This window comes from Mirounga leonina, unplaced genomic scaffold (genome assembly GCF_011800145.1).
Source record: "Mirounga leonina isolate KUSES-001 unplaced genomic scaffold, KU_Mleo_1.0 Mir_173, whole genome shotgun sequence".
Lineage (NCBI taxonomy): Eukaryota > Metazoa > Chordata > Mammalia > Carnivora > Phocidae > Mirounga > Mirounga leonina.
Window position 1 is genome coordinate 64,073,410 of NW_023270447.1, and position 24,609 is coordinate 64,098,018.

The 24,609-nt window shown below is 43.1% G+C and overlaps 1 protein-coding gene across 14 annotated transcripts in view; it reads right to left on the reverse strand.

The window, feature by feature from the left end:
- The window catches only part of MACF1 (microtubule actin crosslinking factor 1), a 324,108-nt gene that overhangs the window by 100,479 nt on the left and 199,020 nt on the right, over positions 1 to 24,609 (reverse strand). For 13 of the 14 annotated variants that reach the window (XM_035018976.1, XM_035018975.1, XM_035018963.1 and 10 more), the window contains 13 exons: positions 17,481 to 22,907; positions 16,571 to 16,720; positions 14,685 to 14,900; positions 14,451 to 14,600; positions 12,282 to 12,515; positions 9,875 to 10,024; positions 8,470 to 8,703; positions 6,705 to 6,905; positions 3,499 to 4,017; positions 2,256 to 2,432; positions 1,872 to 1,995; positions 854 to 1,062; positions 157 to 474 (listed from right to left, as the gene is read on the reverse strand). In XM_035018976.1, the coding sequence (XP_034874867.1) occupies positions 157 to 474; positions 854 to 1,062; positions 1,872 to 1,995; positions 2,256 to 2,432; positions 3,499 to 4,017; positions 6,705 to 6,905; positions 8,470 to 8,703; positions 9,875 to 10,024; positions 12,282 to 12,515; positions 14,451 to 14,600; positions 14,685 to 14,900; positions 16,571 to 16,720; positions 17,481 to 22,907 (8,109 nt within the window). The remainder of the gene's footprint in view (positions 1 to 156; positions 475 to 853; positions 1,063 to 1,871; positions 1,996 to 2,255; positions 2,433 to 3,498; positions 4,018 to 6,704; positions 6,906 to 8,469; positions 8,704 to 9,874; positions 10,025 to 12,281; positions 12,516 to 14,450; positions 14,601 to 14,684; positions 14,901 to 16,570; positions 16,721 to 17,480; positions 22,908 to 24,609) is intronic. The other variant, XM_035018977.1, reaches the window with a different exon arrangement.

The window sequence follows — 24,609 nt, forward strand, 5'->3', positions numbered from 1 at the left end:
AGCCCCCCAGGTGTCCCTGGTTGTGATAATTCCTTAAGATATTGCAGGTAAAGTTTCTAGTACACTGACTGACATACTATGCACTCCTGTGATTGTTGGTCCCCTCCTTGCCCTTCTTTTCTCTTTGTTCTGCCACTGTGGCAGATATATTCTTACCTGGATCTGCTGGAAGAAATGTGCAATATCTTGATCTGGCTGATTTCCAGAGGCTAGCATCCGGCTTTTGTTTTCCATGAATTGCTGCAGCTTATCAGAAAGATGTTCAAACATCTCTGCCTGGGGCAGAAGCTTCTTCAGGGAGCTCTCCTTCTCTTGCTGCTGCAGACAGAGCTGTTGGAAGCGCTGGCTCACCTCTGCCAGTTTGCCCTGCAGCACTGCAGCCGTGGTGTTGTCTGCGGCCTCCATGAATCGCGTCACCATCTCACGGGTGGCCTCCAAGCTGCTCTTTTGCCGAGCAATGTCCTGCTTCAATTTCTGTCACCAAAAAATGTGTCTGTCAGCTCCTTGTTCACTTATCCTAGGGTATCAGAGCCATGAACGAATAATCTAATAATTACATGCTCACCTCCTTGAGGAGGGCGGGATTGCAACTGAGCCTCTGGACTACCAAACATCCCATCCCCTTAGTTCTCCACCCCATTCCATTAATGACTTCGCAGGGCCACTTTTCCTCAAGCTTAACAATGGTTTAGAAACTGGGTAGAAATATCTTTACATGGATCAGTTATCATCTCTAAGTCTTATTAGAAGATTCATGGAAATGAGTTCTTTTCCTGATACTTTTTCAAAATGATGTAATTATGGAACACAGCAAGTATGCCATCGATGCTAACTCTTGGGGCCTAGGTCTCACCATGTTCGTGGCCAGGGCTTCCTGGATGACGCCCAATGACAAGGATACCACCTGCTCCTCCTCCAGGTTTTGTTCAACTTCCCTGATGGACTGCAACAAGCTCTCCAGGCTTTCCTGGACACTCTGAGATCGGGCAATTGCCTTCTGCAGCAGAGCAGAGCGCTCAGCCAGGCTACTCAAGAGGCTTTGAAAACGGCTGAGTATGGAATCTGGAAAATCAAGGCCATGAGAATAGAGTGGAGACTATTTTCCTGTTGTGCTTTTAAAAAACAATGTATTTAAATCACACTTGTTAATTATAATAATAACAGGCATTAAGACAAATAGAAGGAATAAGCGTAAAGTGCATTTGTATTTGAGCTAAAATTACAAGCATTATTTATTTAGCACCTACTAAGTGCCAGAAATTGTGCTGGATGCTGAGAACCGAAGAGAATTAAGATAAGTCCCTGGCTTCTACAAAAATAAGACTGTAAACGTGAGCACAGGCAGAAAAGGGCTCATCACAACTAACCACAAAAATAAAATTTTAAGTGCTATACTGATGCTAAGAGTAATGTACTAGAGAAGCCTGAAAGAAGAATGATTCTTTCTTATCTTTTATTTCTTTTGGGGGTTGGAGGTGGTGGCCAGGACTTTACAAAGGAAGCAACCTCTCAGGTACATCTAGAAGCTTGAGCAAGATTTCATCACACATGCTAAGCACTCAGTAAATGTTGGCAGCTAAACCATAGGGAAAACTTCGGGGGTAAAGTAATGAAGAAATGACTAGTTTACTTGGGGAAGGAAAGAAGCGGGGCATGGCTAGAAGGCAGAATGCCTGGGGAAAGGGGTTGAAACCAGATTACAAAGGCCTTCAATGGTACAAGAACAAAGTTCATCGAGAGTAAGCTCTTGCTGCCTGTGTCCTCAGCCCCTAGCCTGCACAGCAGATACTTGGAGGACACAGTGTGATGTATTACAGAAGAGTGGCATGCACTGAGAATTAAGGGAGTGTTCTGGTTATGCTGCTTCATACCTGTAGTTTCTTGAACATGCTTGCGGTCTGGGGCTGGCTCGCCTTCAATTTCCATGAGGTCATGAGCTACTTTTTGGAGCTTTTCTACAGGTACTTGGTGCTCAGCTAATTCCTCCTGCAACTGCTGCTTGTCCATGAAAAAGGCCAAAAGTAAAACCTCTGAGTAATCGAAGCTGGTTCTAGGAACCAAGAGCTACTTAGCATAGTGCTACTAAAGCTACAAAGAATACTTCCATTTATCCGTACCCACAGATGTTAGAATTAAGTGTTTAGGAATCAGATCTTGTCCAAGGCATCCCAACCACTGCCTTTAAGCTATGTGAGTATTTGCTTTATTTGGGGTACTCTACCCCATGCGATAGAACAGCCTGTGTCCCAGCCTACCTTTGTCGTTGCAAGCTGCTGTTGCAGAACTCCAGGGTCCGAGGCAATAGTATCTGAGAGGAGCTTCTCCACATTGGCCTCACAGGCCTGCATCCAGGCCTGCAGGCTGTCAGTACAGCTCTGGAACTGCTGGTACTGGCCTAGGAGCACGTGCAGGTGAGAGCCCAATCGTGTACACTGTGCCAGAGAAAAAAGGGAGAGCAGGCTTAGGCCAGGTCTGGCTAAAGGCAGCGGCTTCCTAGGCATAGTCCAAAGAAAAGCCTGGTCTTGTTACAGGATCTCACTCTAACCACAGTGAAGAGTAGCGCTGAGCCCTCCAGGGACAGATGAGTAGCAAACCTTCTACAAGTGGGGCCTTTGTTGTTTGATCCGTAGTATTCATCCCAAATTTATACTATATACCCGCGAAGACTGAGTTGTAGGACAAACCACCAAAGATGGTGATTAACATAACAATAAAAATATTTTTTAAAAAACCCCACCAAAGAAAGACACATTAGGTTGCAGGCTAAGGTAGGGAGGGACTGGGAGATACAGAGTATTCCTTTTGGCTAGGTTAGAGATGTTGGCAAAGTGCACAAGACAGGTAAGAAGAACTGACTGGATTCTACAGCTTGGGAGCTAACGGGAGTTCTTTGATAGGGAGGAAGGCAAGGATGTACCCTAGACGTTCCGTGCAGGAATAAAGACTGTGAATGTGGTTGCAGTTTCCCCTGCACTGTGTCTCTTGGGAGCTCACGTCTGTTGGTCAGGGTATAGGAAGGCGAGCACCTACCTCCACCTTCCCTACCAGAGTGACATACCTCTGATACTACTGGGATCAGGCATTAGCCCCTGGGCCTCCATGTTTTGCATTTTTGCAGAGCTCATAAAGACATTCTCCCTGTGGTCAGTATGTAATTCAGCTCACTCACTATGTCCTAAGGTTCTTTTTTTTTTTTTTTTCTTTTCTTTTTTTAAAGATTTTATTTATTTATTTGACAGAGACACAGCGAGAGAGGGAACACAAGCAGGGGGAGTGGGAGAGGGAGAAGCAGGCTTCCCACCGAGCAGGGAGCCCGATGTGGGGCTCGATCCCAGGACCCTGGGATCACGACCTGAGCCGAAGGCAGACGCTTAACGACTGAGCCACCCAGGCACCCCTATGTCCTAAGGTTCTTATCCTAAGCCCCAGAAACCACCCACAGTTGTGTGAGGGCTCCCACGACCATTCCCCCAGAGGCTGCCAGGACCCTCTCGGTACCTTTGAATGGAGAGCAGTGTATCTTTCTGTTGCATCCTTCAGCTTGCCCTTCACTAAGGCTCCAGCGGCTGATGGTTCTCTGCCTTCCTCAAAGCTGTTTTCTGTGTCCAAGACTTTCTGTCCTGAAATAGTCACAAATCGCAAGTCTCCTTTGTGGGAAATGACATCCTCCGAGAAGCTCCCCTGCCGCTTTAGCAGGGAGGGAAGGGCTTCGGGGCAGCTGCCTCCCTTGTGCATGTTCTCCAGCTCTCTCTCAGACCGCTCCAGCCAGTTCTCAAATTCTTGATGGTCCTGCAGAAACTTCTGCAGCTCGTCCCGTAGTGTCTGCGCCTGCTTCAGCTCTGCCTCCGACTGGGCCAGGGAAGTAGCATACTGCCCCTTTAGCTCGCCTAGCTTGTCCTGTAGCACCTGGCCTTCCTCAGGCGTGAGATTGTGGCCATGCTGGTCCAGGAAGGCCTGAGCTGACTGGGTGGCCAGGATGAAATTTTGCTGCTGAGAAAGCAATTCTTGGTGACGGGCCTGGCAAAAAATTCCACAAAACAAAAGATGATCAGTAAGGATACCACAAAAATTTGGCTAAGTCTACAGCGAGAAGTAGAGAGAGATCTCAGTAGGACACTTTTCCAGCTGTTCCAAAAATCACCAGTATCTCTCACTCTCTAAGCATTAGCCATATGCTAGTCCCAGCTGAACTGACACACATAGGATCTTAGGGTTTTCAAAGTGACTTCACATGTATTATCTCAACTGATTTGGGGCACAATCTGCAATGTACGCAGACAACATCTATATATGTTACATGTCTTGACTAAGGTCATGCAGACAGCTAAGGGACAAACTGAGACTAGAATCTGGCTCTCTTCACTAAACCATTCTAAGTCTAAGAGAAGGCACAAATGGCCAGCCCACATTAATGCAAGGGGAGACTAAGTTGGATAACCAAACATGACAATATAAAGATCGCAAATACTTAGCTGTGAAATATGTCACTTACATATCCATAAACACTGTCCCAACTAGGAAAAGTTCTTAGAAAATTATTTCATTAAATAAACAATTTGTATTCCAGTGAGAGTAAGATATATTTCTGGAGCATAGGTAATTTGTATTTTTTACTTATATGTGCTATGTCTATGTGCTTACACATGGACCTTTTTTCTATTTCAATGGAATGTAAGTTATTTTAGGGAGTTGTGGTTGTTTTGTTTTGTTTTTTAAAATGTTCTCCCTGAGTCTAGGGGCGCCTGGGTGGCTCAGTCAGTTAAGTATCTGACTTTTGATTTCGGGTCAGGTCATGATCTCAGGGTCGTGGAACTCCATACTCAGCAGGGAGTCTATTGGAGGTTCTCTCTCCCTCTCCCTCTGCACCTCCCCCACCTCGTGTGCAAGCTCTCTCCCCCACCAAAAATAAATAAATTTTTAAATAAAACAAAATGTTCTTCCTGAGTCTAACAGACAACAGTGGGAGTTCAGTCAGTGTTCTTGCCTATCTATACTGTTTATGCAACTTCCTAGACCAGGACAATAGCCTAATTTTTACCAGAGCATTGTCTAGTTTCAACCTGTATCAGCAACCTGATAGTGTCAGCTTCCAGTATCATCTCAGGGAAGCTAGGGTGACAAATGTTTCCTTCTCAAAGAGATAGTAAGGGGCGGTACCATAGCTTATCTGTATACCCCCCAGGTGTCCTCATTCTCATCCACCCCTGAGTAAGGCAGTCTCCTTCCTAGGATGGAGATGCTCCTTGGTCAGCAGTCCTGTGACAGCAGGACCATCTCCGCTCTGTGCTATTATGACTGCCACAGCTTTGGGGGACACCCTATGATGGATCTCCAAGCACAGTAGTAGCATGCAAGAGGCAAAAATCCTATTAATAAAAAATAAAGCAATGACTGACACAAGCTAATTCAATAGAAGCATTCTAGCTAAGCCAAATTTTCTTTGCTATAAAGGTATCACTACTAAAATAGGTGACCTATGTGTTTTCTAAGTTCCCTAAACATTGTTTTCAATCATGCAATAAAATATGCCTGCATATGCCAGTTAGTATCTTAGGAGATGGTTCCTCTGGTTGGTTCACTGGTTTATCTCCAATGCCTGACATATAGCAGGTGCTCGATATTTGCTGAATAATGAATACATGGGTAGAGCTAAATAGTAAGGAATGGTTTCTTGAGGGCGATAGGCAACCATTAAAAGGGTTAATCAAGGATATCGAATTTTCGGGACGCCTGGGTGGCTCAGTTGTTAGGCGTCTGCCTTTGGCTCGGGTCATGATCCCAGGGTCCTGGGATCGAGCCCCATGTCAGGAAGCCTGCTTCTCCCTCTCCCACTCCCCCTGCTGGTGGTCCCTCTCTCACTGTCTCTCTCTGTGTCAAATAAAGAAATAAAAACCTTTAAAAAAAAAAAAAAGGATCTCAAATTTTCAGAAGATCACTTAGTCGTGTAGAAGGGAGGGTAGAAGGCACAAGGCAAGGACACCAGCTGAAGCTGCCATAACAACTCAAATGGAAGCTGACAGTAGTCCGAACCACAATCATAGCTCAGTGGAAAGAGAAGCGGGGATGACTCTGAAAGAGATCTAAGAAGCAGGGGATTTGACAACTGATTTGATACAGGAGAGTGAGGGAAGGGGTAGGAGCCCCAGATGATGTCTAGTTCTGGCAAGAAAGTGGGAGTAGAAGAAGGAGAATGAGTTTGATGGGGCGGGGGGGGGGGGGAGCGGGGGGGATGTAATAGGAAATAGGAGCTCCACTTTTTGAGGCTGAGCTGCTCGTGATTCCAAGTTACAAACAGGCAGATGGATTTATGTACTGGTTTGATGCTCTGCACAGGCATTTAGGCTGGAGACACATACATGGAATTCTCTAGCACAGGCAGTAACTGAAGTGCCCCGAATGGATAAAACTACCCAAGGGAAGTATATTCTGAAAGAGGAGAAGAGGCTGAGGCTGCCACCTGGAAGCACATCGGTATCTCACAAACTGGCCAGAGGAAAGGAAAAAGGATTACCGGGGCAGAGTAGTGCTTTGGAAACCAAAGGAGAAAGTATTTCAACAGTGTCGAAGCTGCTGAGGTATCAAAGAGGGCATGAACTGAGACGTACTTACTGTGCTTACTGGATTTAGGGGCAAGGAGGTTACGGTGACTTGCCAAGGGCAGCAGAGAGGCGCCTAGCAGAGTGACGACAAGCTAACATTCTCACCTTCATCTTCTCACACTGCTTGTCCAGTTCCTCTGGGGCCTGGCTCGCCCCCTTGTGGGCATCAGTGGTATCAAAGGCTCCTTTCCCCAGGCTAGCTCCTGCCAGCTGCTCCATCTGTCCTCCAGATCCCACCGCAGTTACCCAGTCCAGGAGAGCATCAATCTTACTCCTGTTCTCTGCCAGTTCCTTAGCTGCTTTACTCTGAAAGCCACAGAAGTAGTCTAGTGAGAAGGTGTTAGTTATTCAGCTACACAAGCAAAGGTTAAGAAAAAAGGTGAGACTTCTTTGCTAAAGAAGAGAAGCTCTAAGACTGTGTATAAACGGTCTTTGCAGCCACAAAAATGAATGAGTATCTTCTAAATTTGTTGAAAAACAATTACTTAAAATAATCTCTAGATTTGGCTATATTTCATTGCTTTAAAAAAAAGGGCAACCTGCTTGGGTCCCCTCCCTCCTCGGGAGCTTTGTATCATCACTGCTCAATAAACCTTGCTTTGCTGCCCACAAAAAAAAAAAAAAAAAAATTGCATGGGAGGGGTGGGGGTGGCAAAACATAGGATTTAAAGGGGCTTTAAGAGATGATTTAGTCCTGGCAGCCCAGCAAGGCTTCATGGAATCCTTCCTAGATGTGCAGAAGTGATGCCCTAACTTGGTAGGGTCAGAAACAGTACAGTCACACTTGATTACCAGCTGCCCTTCCCTAAGGAAATCGCAGACTTGTCCCATCCTTTTTCTGCCGGACACAGTATTGAGTTCTTTTATTATTATTATTATTATTATTATTATTATTATTATGTTAATCACCATACATCATTATTTTTGATCAGAGTATTGAGTTCTAAAATTTGCCTCTCGAATTCCATTTTCTGACTGTTCAAGTACTCTAATTAAACAGGTTATGTCAAGTGATACCTTCATATATTTCAGAATTCCCCCCTCAGGTAATTTATTTCTCTTTTCTATATTTTCTACCTCCCCCATTCATGTCAGAGCCCATGGCCAGACCAAGGATTCTAATTTACTCTGCCAGTGCCGAGGAGAATGCAGAAAACCATTTGAGACTTTAATTTCTCCTAGGTTTATCCCAGTGCCAGTTCCCACCAATCTATAGGGGCAGCTTGGGGATAGCATGTGGCACACTAAGACTCCCCAGATATTTCCCCCTCGTGCTCTTGGATTATTAATCTAGATTCATGTTTGAAATGTGACATTTGCTTTGGGGCGCCTGGGTGGCTCAGTTGGTTAAGCGACTGCCTTCGGCTCAGGTCATGATCCCGGAGTGCCGGGATCGAGTCCCGCATCGGGCTCCCTGCTCTGCGGGGAGTCTGCTTCTCCCTCTGACCCTCCTCCCTCTCTTGCTCTCTGTCTCTCATTCTCTCTCTCGCAAATAAATAAAATCTTTAAAAAAAAAAAAAAGAAAGAAATGTGACATTTGCTTTTTCCTCCCCAAGGTACTACCCTTCTTCACTAAGTTCTTTCCACGATTTTCCAATTAGAGTACTGAGTATACAGATAGCAAGAAATATTTTTTCTTTGGGGATGAGGTGGGTGATAGGAACTTCCTACCAACTATTCCTGACTTAAAGTCCTTCAGGATGTTTCCTCCCAAAATAAATACTGACTCACAGACCAGCTCCTGAAGTAGCCCCTTTTCATGATTCGATGCTCTCTGTCAGGTAGTTTCCCCTTATTACCTTTTCTTCATGTGCCAGGTACCAAAATTTTCTTTTTTGAAAAACACCAAGTATCAAAGAAGTCTGGTCACCTTTTCAGTTTCTTGCTGTACAGCTGAGGTCACCACTTCCTCCAGCTCCTTCTGGGCCACCCGCGTCCGTTCCTGGAGAGCCTCATACTGCTCCTTAGCCTGATGAAGCTTCTCCCGAAGAGCTGTCAACTCATGGGGGCTCAGCTTGGCCTGGTTCTCTTCCAGGAACCCTTCGATATCTTTGACAACACTGGCAAATGAGGTGGCCCGATTCTGAATGTCGTCCTGTAAATCCTTAACACATGAACACAGGGAGGGCAGAGATGTCAATGTTACTTCTTCAAAGACAGCTAACAGCACCCCACCAGATGTGCGTCCCTGACTATTATCTGCTTAAGGTTTAGGCCTAAACCAATGCGAGTAAGAACTTCTAAGATATTTTTTTACTTAAGAAATATTCTAACACTGGGGTGCCTGGGTGGCTCAGATGGCTAGGCGTCTGCCTTCGGCTCAGGTCATGATCCCAGGGTCCTGGGATCAAGCCCCACGTCAGGCTCCCTGCTTGGTGGGGGGCCTGCTTCCCCCCTCCCTCTGCTTCTCCTCCGCTCATGTTCTCTCTCTCTCTCTCTATCTCCGTGTCTCGAATGAATAAATAAAAAAATCTTAAAAAAAAAAAAAAGAAATATTCTAACACTTAATTTTCTTTTTTTTTTTTTTAAGATTTTATTTATTTATTTGAGAGAGAGAGAGAGAGAACACGAGCAGGGTGAGGAGCAGGGGGAGAAGCAGGCTCTATACTGGGACTCTGGGATCATGACCTGAGCCGAAGGCAGACGCTTAACTGACTGAGCCACCCAAGGCGTCCCCCCCGACCTTTTTTTTTTTTAAAGTAATCTCTATACCCACCATGGGGCTGGAACTCACAACTCCAAGATCAAGAGTCAGATGCTGTACTGACTGAGCCAACCAGGCATCCACCACTCCTTATCCTTAATGCACCTACAAGGCCCAGCATGGTATGGGTCCCACCTCATCGTTCACTAACCTTCCTTTTGTTCTTTGCAGTCCAACTAAACCAGCTTTCTTTCATTTCTTGAATATGTTGTATTTGATCCCATCCCCACCTCAAGACAGATGCTCAGATGCTCGGGCCTCTGCCTGGCATATTCTCCTCCTCCCTCTGCCCCTTCATGTGTTAACCCCTACATGCTCTTCACTTTCAGTTTAAGTGACACTTCTTCAATATTTTCTAACATCCTAGACAGGATTGGGTCTGACTGTTAAACATACAAAGCATAAGAATTAAAGATTCTTGATGTATTCTCCTGACCACTAGACTTTACGCTTCATGAGAACAGGGATGTTTACTGTTATGTTGCCAGCATGAAGCACTGTGCCTGGCACACAGGAAGCCTTTATAAAGATATGCTGAAGGAATGAGAAAAGCGAATTAACTCATACTGACCTTCAAGTCACTCTGGTTCTTCTGCAAAGCAGAGAGATCCTGCTGGGTGGCTCTACCTTGGTGACCTGCCAATGCGCTTTCTGCCTGTCCTAGCCAGTTGCAAAGATCCTCCAGTTTCTGGTGACAGGTATTTTGTTGTTTCTGCAGGGTCTAATTGAAATGCAAAGGGGCCAAGAGATGATAAAAAATTCTCATCTTACAAATACAAGATAACTCCCTGAAATGTAAAACAGAAAGGTTATATCTTAAGGATGGAAGAGTTGGTGAGAGACTAGAACAGGAAAAGGCACAGAAGTCATATTCAGAAAGCTCCCCGCATTTGGACAGTCTGTTGACCTGGGTCAATAGTTTGGATTATATTCAGGGATAATTTCAGGTGAAAATGCTCCCAGGTTTTGACTGGGAGTTCCACTGCCAGACTGCTGTTATTAGCCCTGGAAATGGAGAACAGAGAGCGCAGATGCTTCAAATCCATAAATGGTAATGGTGATAATAAATAAATTAGTGGTTATGATCAATTCCTCCACCAGAACTAGAGGATATGCTACATACTAAGTTAAAATACAGAAAATTAGAAGGACTGGATTAGGAAGGGAAAAAAAAAATCAAGAATCTGGATAATTCATAAGCTAATCGAGCTTCTTAATAATTGAGCTGACTTTATAAATCAAACGTCTCACAAATGCAGATCCCATTAAATGGAATGATTCCATGCCAGGCATTAGGGGCCTCGCTATTTTGAGAAGGAAACTGTCCAAGAATAGCAACTGGCTCAGTCCTTCAGGTGTCCACAAGTGATATCAAAGACAAAAGCCAGGCCCACGGGAGGGAGGGAATATGTTTCTGTGCCTGATCCTTTCTCCAAATCTCATCTCGGCTGCATGACACTGAAGCACCTAATTGAGCCATTGAGCATGATGTGTTCTCCTGACCATCCTTCTAGAACCATTGTCCACCAGTTTCTACCTTCTGATGGTGTTTTAGTCACCTGCACTTACAAACAGGTGCCCACACTGGCCCTCTCTCCCCCTCTTTAGGACAAATAGAAGGGCTCTGGAAGAGAACTCCTAAGAGCTCTTCAGCTGTAAAACGGGATCTTCATGGGTTAGGATGGGTGCAGACTGAATCTGAAAAAAGCAAAGCAAACAAGTTAACACACAGACGTACACATGCATTCAGGGCAAATATCGAGAGAAGCAGAGCATTTCTGACAATAACAAGGTTAATAAACATTGTGGAATTAATTATGTGCTCAGAGAGAATGTTCACATGCAGTTCTACCACCTGCTGCAGCTCAGGGGCCTACCCTGGATCCGGGCTGTGTCTTAAAGTGGCTCAGACCAATGCTATTTCATTAATTATCCACAGACTACACCATGCTATATACATTCCCAAGTGAGGATATTGCAAATTTTCACGTTTGGAAAGTAACCTAAAGGGTTGAATCAGTATTTTGTTTCAATTTCAATACAGGTGGAACAACAAGCAGTAATGGGGGGACATACGGAATTGACTAACTTAATTTCCACTGAGCCTAACTCAAAAAAGCTCCATTCAACTTTGCACAATATTTAATAAAGGTGACCCTGAGACAGATTGCTGGTGATAATGACATTCTAATATCATCTTGTTGAGCTCCAACTTACTATTCCAACAGCAAAAATGCCTAAGCACCATTCTTGGTATTCTTAGGTTACAATGTTACCACCAATGCAGTTATGTTGAGTTTTGCAAGAAGAGGGTTGTGACAGACGGTGGGGTAGGATGGTTTCTTTTCAAAATGTTAACACCCGGTTCTAGACCCTGTTTTCCATAATTGAATGAGCACTTGGCATCACAGTGTGAAGAAAGGTGCTAGAAACTAATCATGATTTAAAAAGTGCTAAAAAATTAATACGATTCTAATAAAAATTTCGTTGTTGGCTGTTTGAAGGCGGTCAAGTAATATTACTGTTAATCATGTGAAAAGCTTCAGAATAAAAGTCATTTCAGAACCATTCTTCTCAAGAGCTCAGAGTACCTAACTGTTCCTAATGGCCCACAAAAGAATGCTGAGGAAGAGAGGAGGAGAAATAAGGACGAGGGATGTAGCTTTTGTTTGGAAGTCAGACACGATGAGACACAGTGAGGGTCGAGTCTTACTAAAAGGAAAATACTTGCACATACATACACACGTAAACACACACATTCTCTCACACGCACACATAAAACCAAAAACATGGCAAGAAATACAGCCAGAATAGCTGCCTCCTAGACCAGAACCAAACTGGTCTAGAGGACATGAAATTTCAAAAACTGGTCAACGCAGGCTCCAGGAATCATGACAGATGGAGTCTGGCCAGAAATCTCAAGGATAGAGAGGATACCCCAAAAGACAAAGTGAGCCCAGCCGCTGGTTCAGTCTGACCTTGACCTGGGCTGCCTGCTCCATTTGTTGAAAATGGCCCTGCAAGGCATCCATCTGAGCTGCGGTCTGCTCCACAAGGTCCTGGAAGGACCTCTGCAGTTCATTCAGAAGCCTCAGCATCTGCCGGTTCTGCTGAGGGGATAGGTCCTGCGCGTGCTCCGAGATAAAGAACTGAATATCAAAAGCAAGAGCATCCAGCTGAGATTTCCTTTCAGCCATAGGCGGCTTCAAATCCTAAATAAGGAAGTGAAAAAAAAGTAAAACTTTTGGTTCTCTATCAAAGCAGAAGCTGTTGGTTTTAATCAAAGAGTCAACATAAATAAAGGGGGGTTAATTTGCTGTATTTTTATCATTGATACTGATCATTTCTAGGGCCAAACCAGCACAGGAAATCTCACTTCTGGTCTCTCTAAACTCCTCATATATTACAATTAGGTTTTCTTTACTGGACCCTGATCTCCAAATGCAGTGAATTTTTAATGATTTATGTTAATAGAATTATACTACTGCTAATCCCAGGGTATCTATAAAAAAATTTTTTTTAACGTTTGGAAAATATATCATGAATTTCTGGTCTGAGATAGATGGGCCTAATTGTATAGTCTTAGATCAAATATCTATTTGTATTTGTCCAGCACTGAGTTACTGGAAGGCCAGAAGTGGGGAAGTACTCAATTTATTTGCAGTTCACTAATACATGATTTTTAGAGTAAATAATGTTGCTTACACATTTTAAGGGTGTAAAAGATTACAGTCAGACTTTCTTATATAACAGTTACATATATATACCTACCTAACACTAGAATTTATCTGCTTTAAGACAATTAAAAGCATGCATTTTTTCCACAAACATTTAGTGGTCATCAGCTATTTAACACTGGATGCAATAAAAACAAGATAATCTAGATCCCTATTGCTCTGAAACTGAGGGTAGTCAGCAATCCTGCAGAGCAGAGAGAAGGGGCTTCTTGCATATTTATCATCAAGCTAAGTGTCTTTCTTCATCTGTGATGAATGGATTTGGGAAACTGTCATTAGGAAAACAAGACTTGGACTGTGGCTGTCTTCCCATTAGGGCATTCATTTAAGTTATAACTAGGGAGGAAACCATGCATAAGGTGCTCTGCGTTTTTATATCATATACTATGTCACAGGAATTTTATTCACTCTTGCTTTTATTTAATACTCTCAAGTCTGCAACTCACTCGCCTAATGATAGATTTGGAGGAAAAGGCATGAATGAAGATGGCAGGTCAACTCTTGCAAGACAAAAAGGGATGGGTTGCATCCAAGAAGCCTGACCATGGACAAATCATGTCTGCTTCTTTTAAGACCGGGGAAAAAGGAGAGAACAGAAGGAGAGGGCATCTTTAGTTGTGCTCTGACTTTAGAAAGAATGTAAGGAGTGTGCTATCTATAGCAGAGGGTGGATAAACCAGTGGGAGTAATATCTGGTATTATATTAAGTGTAACCAAAACAAAGAACAATGTTGGCAGCGAAGAAATACCTCAGCTCATGAGTATCTCAGGGTTTACTTTTCTCTCACTAACTTATAAAAAGAATCCATTAATTTAAAGCTTAAGAAGAAAAGCATCTCTCTAGGTCAGCGGTTGGCAATCAAATCTGCCTGCCATCTATTTCTGTAAATAAAGTTTTATTGTAATACACCCATGAACATTCATTTATGTACTGTCTATAGCTGCTTTCATGTTTCAACAGCAAAGGTGAATGGCTGCTCCAGAAATGGTCCATTTGTGTATGACCTGCAAAGCCTAAAATATTTACTATCTGGGTCTTTACAGAAAAAGTCTGCCAAGCCATGCGCTCAATCATGGATCAACAAGTCCCCTGAAATCGGTGTGTGTAAAATTAGAAACAAAGGACGGATACTAGATGCTCGGTTATAAAGACAAGATGAAGTTGATAATAATAGGCCATTCTGTAGACTCTTTGTCAGAGAATAGCTGAAAGGAGAAATAAGCATAATCACCGAAGCTCTAAGGGTATGATAACCTAAAAAACTAAACAGAGCAGACTTTATTTCTAAAATGGAAAATCAGGTTTCCCAAGAAAGAGAAGTACAGGTTCTGGTTTGCCTTGCAGGAAAATAAAATTGATGTAACTCCAAGGACAATGAAAACGGACTTGAGAATGGGTGGAGAGCCTACCTCATATTGCTGGAGGCAGTGTTTCAGGCTGTCAGTGTTTGTTTCCTCACTATATTCCTCGCTGTTCAGAAGAAGATTGGTACTGCCAACCCAGGCTCTCAGATCTTGAAGACTGCCTTCTAGCTGTTCGTGCTGACTTAACACTCTAGTCTAAGAAACAAATGGCAAATTAGATGATGGAAATCTTCAAGCCTGCCCAGACTTTGTGAGCCTTTGTGAATAAAAAGAAGCAACCTTTTTTACTTCCACAGCACTCTGGAGGTGGAGGAATCTGGAACTCCAGGTATCACTCACAGAGCTGAGGGACTTTTGAAGATTCTTGGCATCTTTCTCTAGAGCCTTCAACAGTTGAGCAGGGACTTCTTGAGGCTGGCTGATGATAATCTGATTGACACATTCTAATTCCTGATTCACCAAGGTGGACAGATCCTTTAGCTCCCTGTCTAATACCTGGGGGGATAAAGTGGAGTTACCTCCAAAATCAAGACTAGAACTCTTGCTATAATCAGCTGTGAACACAGTTTTCTGTCACCTCATGCCAACACCTGCTTTACAGCTTATGAAATGTTTTTATGTATGTTCATTTGTTTGTTTGGTTCTCACAATCACTAATTCTCAAGGTAGGCAGAAGAGATATTATTATTATACCAGATTTACAGAAGCAATGCCTCAGCATTTGAAGATGTTGTTCTATTCTATTCTATTCCATTCTATTTTATTTTTGTCTAAAGTCACCCACCTCAGCAATGGAGCCAGGACTTGGATTCAGGTTTCCTGACTCAGTGTAGTGCACTATCCAATACAACTTGCTATCCCTTTGAGAGTGTCATTATGCCTTATATAATGTGACACAAAATAAGTCAAACAAAAGAACGACACTTCCTGGGCTCCTGGGTGGCTCAGTCGGTTAAACATCTGACTTCGGCTCAGGTCATGATCTCAGGGTCTCGGGACTGAGCCCACGTCAGGCTCCACACTCACTGGGGAGTCTGCTTCTTCCTCTCCCTCTGCCTCCCCTTGCTCATGCATGTGCTCTCTCTCAAATAAATAAAATCTTAAAAAAAAAAACAAATAAAAAACTCTTCCACTCCAAAATCCAATGAGGCAAAAGGAGAAGATAGAAAAATATCCCAACCCAGCCTTCCTAACTCAGCGTCTACAATATTCTGATCCTCAGCAAAGGAGCCAGAAATAAGCTATGGGAAAGTTGGCAGTTTTGGACATCATCCTCACCTGCCCTTCAGATGCCCTCCCAAGGCCATACTCCGCATATTGAGAGAACTGCTTAACCTCTACAGTCTGTCCTCATTGTGACTCCAATCCTGTGACAAGTCTTAACCTCGGTTGAGGGAAAGCGCTCCTCTTCCTCCTTCTCAAGCTGTCTAATTTTATGTGCTCAGGAACTCATGTCATCCATTATCATTTCTTCTCTCTCCTAACTTCAAGTTCTCCTTTTCTATTGGTTCCTCCTAGTCGGCCCCAAAATCCAATCAGAACATTCTTTTTTCAGTGCATCTCCTCCAGCTAGTGTCCTACACCTCTCTCCTCGCCTGCACCACCAAGCTTCTGGAAAGAATGATTTACATTAATTGCTCCCACCTTCCAACCTCCAATTTGTTCTCACTGGAACCTCGTTGATATCCTACAGCTCCACTGAAACTATTCTTATTAAGGTTACCAATGACTCTGGGCACTAAATGCCCCTTCTAGTCCTCACTCAGTCTCCCTACTGTATTTACTCCTGCTACAACTCCTCCCTTGAGTCTCTTCTGCTTTGTCTTTTGTGAGACCAGTGTTTCCTGATGTTCTTCAGAGATCTCCAATTTTTTAATCTATTTTTTTTGGGGGGGGGGTCCTTTAAATGGTGGTGTTTTCTTTTCCTTTATTTTTTTAAATAAATAAATATATATTTTTTCTTTTTTTCAGTAGGCTCCATGCCCAGCATGGAGCCCAATACAGGGCTTGAACTCACAACCCTGAGTTCAAGATCTGAACCGAGATCAAGAGTAAGATTGCTTAACTAACTAAGCCACCCAGGCACCCCTGAACACGTTTTTCTTCTTGAATACTCTCTATTCCCTCCAAGCTGGTGGGCCTGCAGGAAGTCTCTGGGAACCTACCTTGGCCTGACACAGCAAGTCCTGTAGCTCTGCCAGGTTTAGGTCCAGAGGTTTAATCTGTTTGGTCCTCATTTCAATGTCACGTAATAGAGAGAGATAGGATACCAGCTTCTCATCATGTTCTAGACAGAGTTGTCGGTTAAATACATTCTGTGGAGCCAAAAAGAAAACTCATTCAGATCGAACATTCACCTTTAAGTCTGCTTTTAAAAGCAGGCTGTCTCACTGAGACAAACAAATTTTTACTACACATAGGGTGAGCTAGTTCACATAGATGAACTAAAACATGGCATGTGCTTATGTTGCCTCAAATCAATAGACAAAAAAAGTGATTTTATTAACTTCCTCAGGGAAGAGAGGCTCATAATTACCAATCCATAAGCATCATTTTAGCAAAACTTCCAAAAGCTATTCCAACTATAGGTACCATCACCCCGGTATTTCATATTAGCTCCAGTGTTAGTTTCTTTTTTTTCAAGATTTTATTTATTTATTTGACAGAGAGAGAGAGAGAGAGAGAGCAGGAACACAAGCAGGGGGAGTGGGAGAGGGAGAAGCAGGCTTCCTGCCGAGCAGGGAGCCCGATGTGGGACTCGATCCCAGGACCCTGGGATCATGACCTGAGCCGAAGGCAGACGCTTTATGACTGAGCCACCCAGGCGCCCCCAGTGTTAGTTTCTAACTTAAAACCCTTGCAAATTTCAGAAAGACATTCTGCCTAATTTCCTAACAACTGTGTAACAAACAGATGATGGTAAACTAAATTATACCTTAGAGAATCATCTAGTCCCCTGAAACTGTAGGTATGCACACAATTGTACATACGTAAATTCAGTATCCAGTCAGGAGTTTTAGCATTAAACTAGTTACATCTAAAATGTACATACAGACACACCACGGGGAAACTTACTTTAGTTGTTCTGGAGGGCTCTGGGTTTACACCTTCATTTCCCCTTCCCCCAGCTGTAGTCATGAAGGGAATCTGTTCACCACCAGGACTTTCTCTGAGCTTTTCCTGTGGTGTCTTCTCATCCATCTTTATTGTAGGGTATTTGAGCGGCATTGGCTTTTCTTCACTGGTCTCTGGAATAGGGGGACTAATGGTGGCATCCTGTTGTTCTGCCCTCTCTTTTTGAGACCCATCTTTGAACAGTTTCTCCGGAAGAAGGGATGCTAAGACTCTGGGAACATCCTGAGTCACCATGCCCTTAGAAGATGCTGCTTCTACATCTGTAACTATAGGGTTTGACATTTCTAGAAATGTGTCTCCAGTCATTTCCTGAGTTGTTATTTTAGATGTGAGAATTCCACAAATTTCACTATCACTTCTGCTGTCCTGATGATGAAAGTCCTTTCTGTCTGAGAATTCCAGATAACTGACTTCTTCTGGGTCTACTGTAGAAACTGTAGTTTCTTCTAACTTAAGAATTCTTGTTGAGTCAAAAGGTATTTCCTGGTATGATCTTTCTTTATATTCATTAGATGAGCAAATCAGATCTTTGGTTTCTTTGGTCTTAAAAGTAACACAGGAATCTTGACAAGAGTTGGTCTCTGGTCTGATGGTTCCTTGGAAAGGTTTGTTTGATTCAGAAATTTGGGACCTGCCTGCAACTTGGGCCTTTCCAACTGATTCCTGGTAGTATAATCCTTCAGGTCTTGGGGCTGTAGAAAAGAATGGTTCACTCTGGGCCCCACCAGTAATTTGAGATAAATTTTCTTCCGGTTTTAAAGTTGAGAGGCTCAAAGTTTTTACTTCTCCTTCATGGACCTGATTAGGTTTGAAGAATGTTAAAACATCCTGATTTACAGAAATTCCTCTGGGTATCACTGGAGAAGAGTTTTCAGCTTTACAAATAAATCCCAATTCTTTACCAGCTTCTTCTCCCTTTTCATTTATGCTTATTTCCACAGGTGGAATCTCTACATTGGATCCCTGGTCAGCTCCAATGGTGGTTTCTTGATTCAACTTTTCTTCAGAAAGAACTGGTTTGCATGTTTTGCCACTTTCTTCTATAATCACCTCCCTCTTCTCCCTCTTCCTTTTCTCCCTGGTATTCATTGGTTTCTGCATAACCTGCTCACTCAGCAATTTGACTGAAGTTTCATAATCTGATTCTTGCACTTCTGAAATAATTCTTCCTTGGCTTTCTCTTATTTCTTTAGGATCTGGACCTGATATAGACTGTTTCATATGAGAAGTAATTTCCATTTGTGCCTCTATGTTTTCCTGCTCTTCGTTTGTGTTTTTTCCCAAGTCATCCCTAGCCGCTTCTTTGAGTTTAAAATCATGACTTTCTGGGTGAGGGAGTATCACTGAACCTTGGCCCAACGATGTATCTTTATGATCACCAGGAATGCTGATACTGACAGATTCTTCAGCATCTGGAGAAGTTCTCCTTTTATCTTGATCCTTGTATTCCAATTCTTTTAATGAAATTTCCCTGCTCTTTTTGGCCTGCCCCCCGTCAGAAACTCTTGTTTTAACCTTTCCTTGTGCAGACTGACTTCCAATCTCAAATAATTTCTCACTTGCTCCTTTATCATAACTCATTCCAGCTGTCCGATTGCAAGCAACTAACATTTCCTTTCTTAGAAATTCCTTCTCTATTTCACATACTTCAATCCCATCTTGCTTTTCAATCTGAGCCCCATGATCGCAGGACTCTAAAGTATCTACCTGGATCATAGTTGCCAGTTCAGGGCTGATAAATCCTTTCTCAACAGCTTCCTTTAGAGTCACTCTCTGATCATTAAATATGTCAACAATTCCTCCATTTAATACCTGATGAGTTGCAATAATTCTTACCATGTTTTCATCTACTAATTTCTGTTCCAGAGCTGATGCCAAGGTCAGTCTTTTCCCCGTGGCAGTATCTATGATTCCCCTGGTATTTGCCTGAGCTTCCAGAACCTTCAGTGTAGATATAAAGTCCACTTTTCTAAGCTGAGCTGCTTGGGATAATGTAAGCACTTTGTCACTTGTTGCATCTTTAATGTCTGAGAAGGGAATTACTTCTAGATATCTCTGTCCAGATTCAATATCAATCTTACATTTCTTTACTAATTCTGAATAAGGAACAATTCTGTAACTTTCAGGATCTATAATCCCATGCATCATTCCTGAAGACAATATTGCTTTATTAGTAGTTAACAGTCCTTCTTTTTCAGCTTCTGCCAAGGTCAATCTCTGGCCAGAAATGAGATCCACAAAGCTTCCAGTCAAAGCCTGTATTTCTTGGATTTCTCTTTTCAAGTCTGGGGTAACAAGATCTAATTTTATGGCTTCAGGAAGGGAAACAGTGTCCTTGGTTTCAGGGTGAAAAAACTGACAGAGGCTTAAGTTCTCAACCTTTTTGAGTTGCTTGGCTAAATCTTCATCAATGATGCCATGTTCAAAGGCATTATCAACAGAAAGTCTCATTCCAGATATATGGTGAATGATACCTCCATCTACCACCTGCTTAGTCAACAACCGAACAGCCTCCTCTCTCTCCAGAAGTCCTCTGTCAATGGACTGCATGATTGTTAAAGGAGCTCTGCTATCAGGGTCCATAATTCCAGTTGTTTCCATTTGTAAGCTAATAAATCTCTCCCTAACTGTTTTCTCAGCATCTCTGCCTTTGGAGGCTTTCTCCAGATTTATAAGTTCTGTCTGGTCAGCACTGTCTACCAAGCCAAGATTTGAGGCCAGAGTTACCGAAACCTTTTTGCCTCGTTTCAGGTCAACAATTCCACCAGTCACCACCTGCCCCTCTAAAATTCTGGAGGCTGTTTGTGTGTCAAGAAGTCCAACTGTAACTGCTTCCTTCACAGAGCAGAGTGTGTGGGTACGGGGGTCCAAGACGCCACTTATGGCTTTGTCTGCCATGAGGACATTATGTAATAATTTCTCATCCATCAGACCTTCATCAATGACCTCTTCAGTGGTCAAAGACTCGCAGGTCTGAGAGTCAAAGAAGCCCCGGAACATGTTCAGTTTTCCCATAAGTTTCACAGCAGTGTGACTGGGCACAATACCTCGGGCTATTGCTTCATTTAGTAAGAGCTTCTGACCTGTTTGCTCGTGAATGATACCACCATCTAGTAATTGTGCAGATAATGTATTTAAGGTAGCTTCTTGGAGCAATTCTGAAGGATGACTGTATGACAGGGAGGTTTCATGACCACTGTCTTCCACATCTGTCTTTCCTAAAGTCATCACACTACCGCCTACAGTGTCGTGTCCTTCTGGATTTTGTTTATGGTCATCCCTATCCGAAAATGTTTTATTTAAGCTTTTCTTTTTGTCTAGAGTATGAATATTCATGTCATTTTCAGACCTTAGTTCTGATTCTAAATCTAGAGTATTCTTTACCTGAAATTGTGACCTTTTGCTTTGGGGTTTTATGAGTGGCCCTCCAGTTTCAGGTGTGTTTGCTCGTGCTGTCTGACACAGAAAAGAAGTCTTTCCGGGAGTCTGCCATTCTTCCCTCAGTGTCTCGACAGGAAAAGGATCTTTGCTTGCCACCAAGGTCACATCTTCAGCTTCCTCGGTGGGTACCGTAAGGAGAAATCCCCTGCTAACATTTTCTCTGGTGGACATTCCTGTTAGTTCTTCCTTTTTGGTGCCTAGCAATTGCCCTTTTAACTCTGATTTGCCTGTATCTGGGACCATCAAAGTATCAACATTTGGATCTCTCACTTTTTGTTCCCCCACAAACAGGTCTCTCTCAGGGTTCTCCATAGTGGAAGCTTCAATTTCTACAGTGGTCCTTTTGCCTTTTGCTTCAGTGCAATCTGCCTGATTAGGATATTCTTCACTCTGAAAAGAAAGCTGGAACTCACATGGCCTTACAGTCAGCCCATCACAGAAAGTTTCTGTGGTTTTGACATTCACTGATTCTTGTAATTCCTCAGGAGTTTCTAGTCTCTGATGCCCAACTTCCAACACTTCTGGAGGGCTTGCTTGATATTCACCTCTTGCTGTCAGTGTCTCCATTAGCTCGTTGTCTAAAAGGAGCAGCCTCTGTCCATCTCGCACATTGATATAGCTGTGAGTCATCAGCTGAAACAACAGCTTCTCGCTAGGGCTTACTATGCCCTCAGTTCGGCTCTGGCTCCGTGGCAGACCTACTGCTCCAGGATTAATGTTTAATTTGCATCGTTCTGAAGAATCTGCCAATTGCATGTGGGGCATCACATCAGGTATGCAAATTGATTTTAAGTTATTGACAAGATCTTTATCCAACATACCATCTTCTACTGCTTTTTTCCAGGACCAAACCTCTGTGCTTGCTGGTAGAAACAGAGCTTTAATATGCTGTCGGCCACTAAGGATTTTATGAGCTAGTTCCGTAGACACAATACCTTGTTCCAGGGCATCTGTGATTGGGAGGATTTCTCCAGATTCAGGCCACAGCAAGCCCATGAATGACCAAAGAGACTCCAGAATCACAAGGGCAATCTTAGGAGCTACTAGATCATTGTTCACTGCTTCATCTATTGTCAGCCTATGTCCAGTGACGGTGTCTATGATGCCTCCTGTCTGAAGCTGCCTTATGAGAATAGCACAGGCCATATCTTGGTCAATTAAATTATGTCTTATAGCCTCTTCCACAGTAAGCCTATGTCCTGTTCTTGGATCCACTATGCCACCAGCAAAAAGCTGAGCTTCCAGCAGCCGGACAGTGACCTGTCTGTCTATTAGGCCTTCCTGAACTGCACGGAAAATGCTAACCTTCCGGCCTGACTTCAAGCTCACCATTCCCCCTGCCAGCTGCTTGACAGGCAGCAGTTTCAACCCTGAGTCCTGGTGGACAATACATCTCTGCATCAGATCCAGCAAACTGACTTTCTCAGCTGTGTTGGGGTCTATCAAATTCTTGGATGATTTCAGGTAAGACTCTAACAGTGAGTGAAGCCTTGCAGAAATGAGGCCTTGGTGAAAAGCCTCCTCTAGGTTGACGCAGCTTTTATTAGGGGGGAGACTGAAACCTCCAGTTGCCAGGTGAACTTCTAAGACTTTCAGTCCAACTCTCTCACTGATTATTTTCTTTTCAATTGCTTCCACCACCGAAAGAAGGCCTTTGCTCTCAGGAAGCCTGCTTATTAAGGACAGGGCATCCTGTAGCTCTTGGAACTGCTGGTACATCTGGGGATTAATGAGGTTTCTGGCTAGACCTTCCTCCAGAGTGAGCTTTTCACTGGTCTCAGGGGCAATGAGGCCAGACATGATAACCTGGGATTCCAGGAGCACAAGGCCTGTGTCTTGGTCAATGAGGCCCTTTTGCATGGCTTTGAAGATGGGAAATATCTCCACTGTGCCTAGGTCAATCACCCCAGCAACTGCTCTGCAACCCTAAAAAAAAATGAAAAAGAAAACTGAATCAGAAAAGCCCAGCTATTGAAATGATTCATTCAAAGAACTATAGTATATCAAATTCTGACCACAAGAAAAACCCAGCCTGGGATGAGCCCCAATGTGTAAGAAACACTCTAAAGCCTGGCAGCATTAATACTAAGAAAGAATTTGTCTAAACTGCAGAATGTTGAACATGGCCAGAAGTTCACAGATTACTTGACGGATGGTAGCATTAAGCATATCTTAGTGACAAGCTCTACAAAGTGGCAAGCAGTGAAAGCGAAAGGTCAACTATTTCTAAGACTAAATCACCACAAAGGTTCTTCTAGAAATATACCATTCCCCAGAAGTGAGAAGTCAACTCTACACAGCAACTTCTCAATGTAGCAACCCATGCGGAAGACTCTTGAAAGAGCACTTCCATGCTAGTAAGTTCAGCAGGAACAGTTCACAGGATTAGAAGAAAGATTCAAGTAGGCCAGTAGCCACACAACAGGTATGCATCTCCAGAAACAGCCCAGTGTGTAGTACTCAAGCAGCTGTTTTACAGTTGGGGCAGTCATGGTCAGTGGCCACTGTTAGCGCCTCCCAGGGCAATGGCCCTGAGTTAAATCAGTCCTGGGAACTGGAAGTAGCAAGTTAAGGAAGGAACAGACTGGGGACCTTTACCTCCGGGACCACTAGCCACTTTTCTTCTGGTCCAGGCTATAACGGAGAGTACAAGCACCAGCTTACAGCTATCACTTGTGGGGCACTTAATACATGTACTGAGTGCCGATATTTAATCCTCACAACAATCCTACGAAAGCAATTATTTTAATCTTCAGTTTGCAGATGAGAAAATGAGGCACAGCGAGGTTATAACTCGTCCAAGGTCACAAAATAAGTGAGTTCCAGAATCAAATCAAGGTCTGACTCTAAATCTTATTATACTGCCTCCCCCATCAGATCCAGAAGAACATGAAGGATGGGTCAGTAGAGTTGCATCATACACAAGAGTTAGGTCCTAAGTCCAGGAAATAAGGCAAATCTTATACATTGCCAAAGTTACCCTTGCATAAAGACCTAAAAACAGCTCCTAGGAGAATTCCTATTTTGAAGCCTTTTATCACAGAATGATGGTATTCAGAAATTAACTCATTCAAGTGTTTTGCCACTTAAAACACTTTCATTACTCTCAAGTTCCTACCTCTTTTTGTTGACGTTCATTATTTTCTATAGATCATTTTGTCTGTCCCTCTTTGGTCAGTATTACTTTCTGATCCTTATATAACTCTTGAACTTATCCATGGGGCGTGTTGTTGTAGCAACTGCCCATCACTTCCCTGCCTCCTAAATAATGCATTTCATTCTGTCTCAGTGAGAGTCAGCTCTGTAAGAGCAGGTACTTTACCCATTCAGTGTCTAGGAACATTTGCTGAATTAATGAATAAATTGGTAAATAGTAAGGAAACATTTAAAATCCTTAAGCTGCTTGCCCCTAGATTTTAAAGACATACATCGAGGATTTCAAATTCAATTAGTTGCACGCTTTAAGAGACAAAGAATGGAGGGCAAATGTGGGAACACATTGGTTCACATCCCTATCTCACTGTATTTGTTCAAATAACGGAGTAACAGAATTCTCCACACTACTTAAAATATTACGTGTTGTTCCCTATCCCCCTCCTGTGTTCTGACCTAGAAAGTAGTTCAACTT